This window comes from Apiospora marii, assembly GCF_038362585.1.
Source record: "Apiospora marii strain CBS 49790 chromosome Unknown utg000013l_segment0_segment0, whole genome shotgun sequence".
Classification (NCBI taxonomy): Eukaryota; Fungi; Ascomycota; class Sordariomycetes; order Amphisphaeriales; family Apiosporaceae; genus Apiospora; species Apiospora marii.
The window spans coordinates 2,992,904-2,995,663 of NW_027117384.1; the positions used below are offsets into that span (position 1 = coordinate 2,992,904).

General features: G+C 53.4%; 1 protein-coding gene across 1 annotated transcript; it reads left to right on the forward strand.

Moving 5' to 3' along the window:
- Window positions 1-999, forward strand: PG985_016041 (uncharacterized protein; the record flags this gene model as incomplete). Its single annotated transcript, XM_066835807.1, has 1 exon — window positions 1-999. One exon carries the CDS (start codon window positions 1-3, stop codon window positions 997-999), a length of 999 nt encoding a protein of 332 aa, XP_066677010.1.
- Between the last annotated feature and the right edge of the window lie 1,761 nt (window positions 1,000-2,760).

Consider the following 2,760-nt stretch of genomic DNA (forward strand, 5'->3'; position numbering starts at 1 on the left):
ATGGATAAGCGACCAGATTACGTCGGCCCCGACTACTGGCGCCTACTGGGCGGCCGCGTCCCCGAGCCGAAGCCCCCAGCGGCCGATGTGGACGCCATCCGTAAGATGACGATCCCTGTGATGCAAGCTGCCTCCGACACCTTTCCATTCCCAGAAGGCATGGACACCTCCGTCAGCACGGCCACGTCCTCAATCGACGGCCACCCCATCACCATCACCCGCTTTGTCCCCCTCGCAGCCCAACAGCAGCAAAGCAAAGACAAGAACCCCCAGCGCGCCATCATCTACGCCTTCGGCGGCGGCCTCGTCGCCGGCACCGCCGCCATCTCCCGCAACATGATCGCCCACTTCGCCGAGCAGACCGGGACCCAGGTCTTCGCCCCGGACTACCTCCTCGCGCCCGAGCAGCCCTACCCGGCCGCTTTTCACGATATGTACGCCACCGTCGTCTGGCTGCAGGCGCACGCGGAAGGGTTCGGCGTCGACCCGGCCCGTATTATTCTGGCGGGGCAGAGCGCGGGTGGGAACCTGGCGGCGGCGGCGGCGCTGGAGGCAAGGGATAGGAAGTTGACGCCGCCTTTGGCGGGGTTGGTGTTGCGGTACCCCATGTTGGATGATCGGACGCGGTGGGATCCTGAAAGTCCGCGTGGGGTCTTCTTGAGTTGGACGCCTAGTTATAATTTGGTGGTATGGGAAGCGTACCTGAAAGGAATCCCCAAGGAGGAGAGGGAGGGAAGGGGATCCAGGGTGGTGCCGCCCACGGCCGCCCCTGGTCGCGCCGACGATCTGCGCGGCCTCCCGCCCACGCACCTGGGCGTCGGGGAGCTAGACCTCTTCCACGACGAGACGGTGCGGTTTGCGAAACTGTTGAAGGCGCACGAGATCGAGGTGGAGTGGCATGTCTATCCTGGCGTGCCGCACGGATTCGACGGGAATCCGGTTTTCTCGGTTCGGGACGAGATGTGGAGGAGCGAGACGGAGTTCGTTCGAAGGTTCTAGAAATAACGGACAAGATGGTGCACTTGCCTGTATAAAGACCAGATGTTTCGATGTGGTCTCGGTCACAATCTCTTTGTTCTCGCTGGGTGGGCTCTGATACACTATTGCCACTCCCTGTATCTCACAGGAAGACAATTATGAACAACAGCCTCGGGAGCGTCTGTGATTTCATGAGAAGCGGATGTACATGGCATTTTTCAGATCGAGTTCGTTGCAATAGTCGCCCTCATAGTATACATGAACAATATAACCATGCGTAGGCCCCTCACCCCCTAAGGAGAACATGAAGTCAAAGCAGCATAAATATACCGCCTGACTCGACGTCGAAGCCGAGGAAACAACTTGTCTCCATGGCAATTGCTTGCCCAGCTTCCAGTTTCTTTAGCTGAGATGTTAAAAATGGTTATAATAGTACCAAGCGCTAAAAAGAAAATCCATGTGCTCACTACAGGACTCGAACCCGTATCCGCATTCCTACACTGTAACCGTACATAGTAGGACATGCTGCTTTACCATTAAGCTAAGTGAACCTGTATATCGATCGTCGTTCTATCTTATCGTTATATTCGGCGATGACTTATTGGATATTATAAGGTTGAAGGCCGCTGAACTGCTTAAAATATTACATCTATTAAAAAGAAAATTCATGTGCTTACTACAGGACTCGAACCTGTATCCGCCTTCCCACTGCTATTAGTGCAGTGTTTCCACTGCTATTAGTTGCACAGTGGGAAGGCTGCTCTACCATTAAGCTAAGTGAGCCTGTGTCTCGACCGTCGTTCCATCTTATGGCTGATACTTCGGCGATGGGCTATTGTCTGCTTTAAGGCCGAGGGCTAGAAATCGCTGGGGCCGTTGAATACGGCAGACAACAATGGTGGTTGAGGTATCTCTCACATTGACATCACGCTGAGCAAGACTGGCACGTCACACGCTTCTGGTTTGGACAAAGAGAAGCCCGCTTCCGGCGTGTTTGCTTGGGTAGCTGGTCTACCACCAACACGACTCGGCGTTGGACCATGGTGGACAAAGTGTAGGATGGGTTTCGGGATGCGCATTGCTGCCGGGTCTTCTTGTGTATCATAACAGAATATTTCAGTTCATTCTACAAACTTTTCTTTTCAGCACAAAGCCATGTGTGGAGGGGATCTCCACCAAAGACAACAGTGGTCAGTAGGCCACCTGCTACACCCTTCACAAGATAACCCATAGGACTGACCACGGATAATGCCGCATACGGAGAGTGTCTGTTGGATACACAACTACCCAACATCCACATATCCCCCCTTCCCCCCTTCCCCCCTTTCCATCGCCCAACCTTTCCCCAGCGTGTCTGCTTGCCAGCCGGAGCACCTCATAAAACAGTTGTGCCCCTCATGACCTCGTCAGTGGTCACTTTTTGCATTGTTGTTCCAGCACACAAAACGTGGGACCTGTTTTCAACGGCCGCAAAGGAAAAAATATGGTGATGGAGACATTACGAAAGGGGTCTAGCTATCCCCAAGGGGTAGATGGATCCCCTATAAAATGTTGCCGCCCCCCTTATTTCTTGATACGAGTTCACTGCCAATTACACGAAACTGCGCATCGCCGCCCAGATAGTATCTCATATATTTACACACACAAATAGCTGCTTGCCTGTATTCCACCTACATTACATTGTTTATTTGGCCTTTGTTAGCGCATTTCTTCCAAAACCATTTGACCCCTTGTCCAGCGGAATTATTGTACCCGAACGGTTGGGCTTGGTGCCTAGTAATC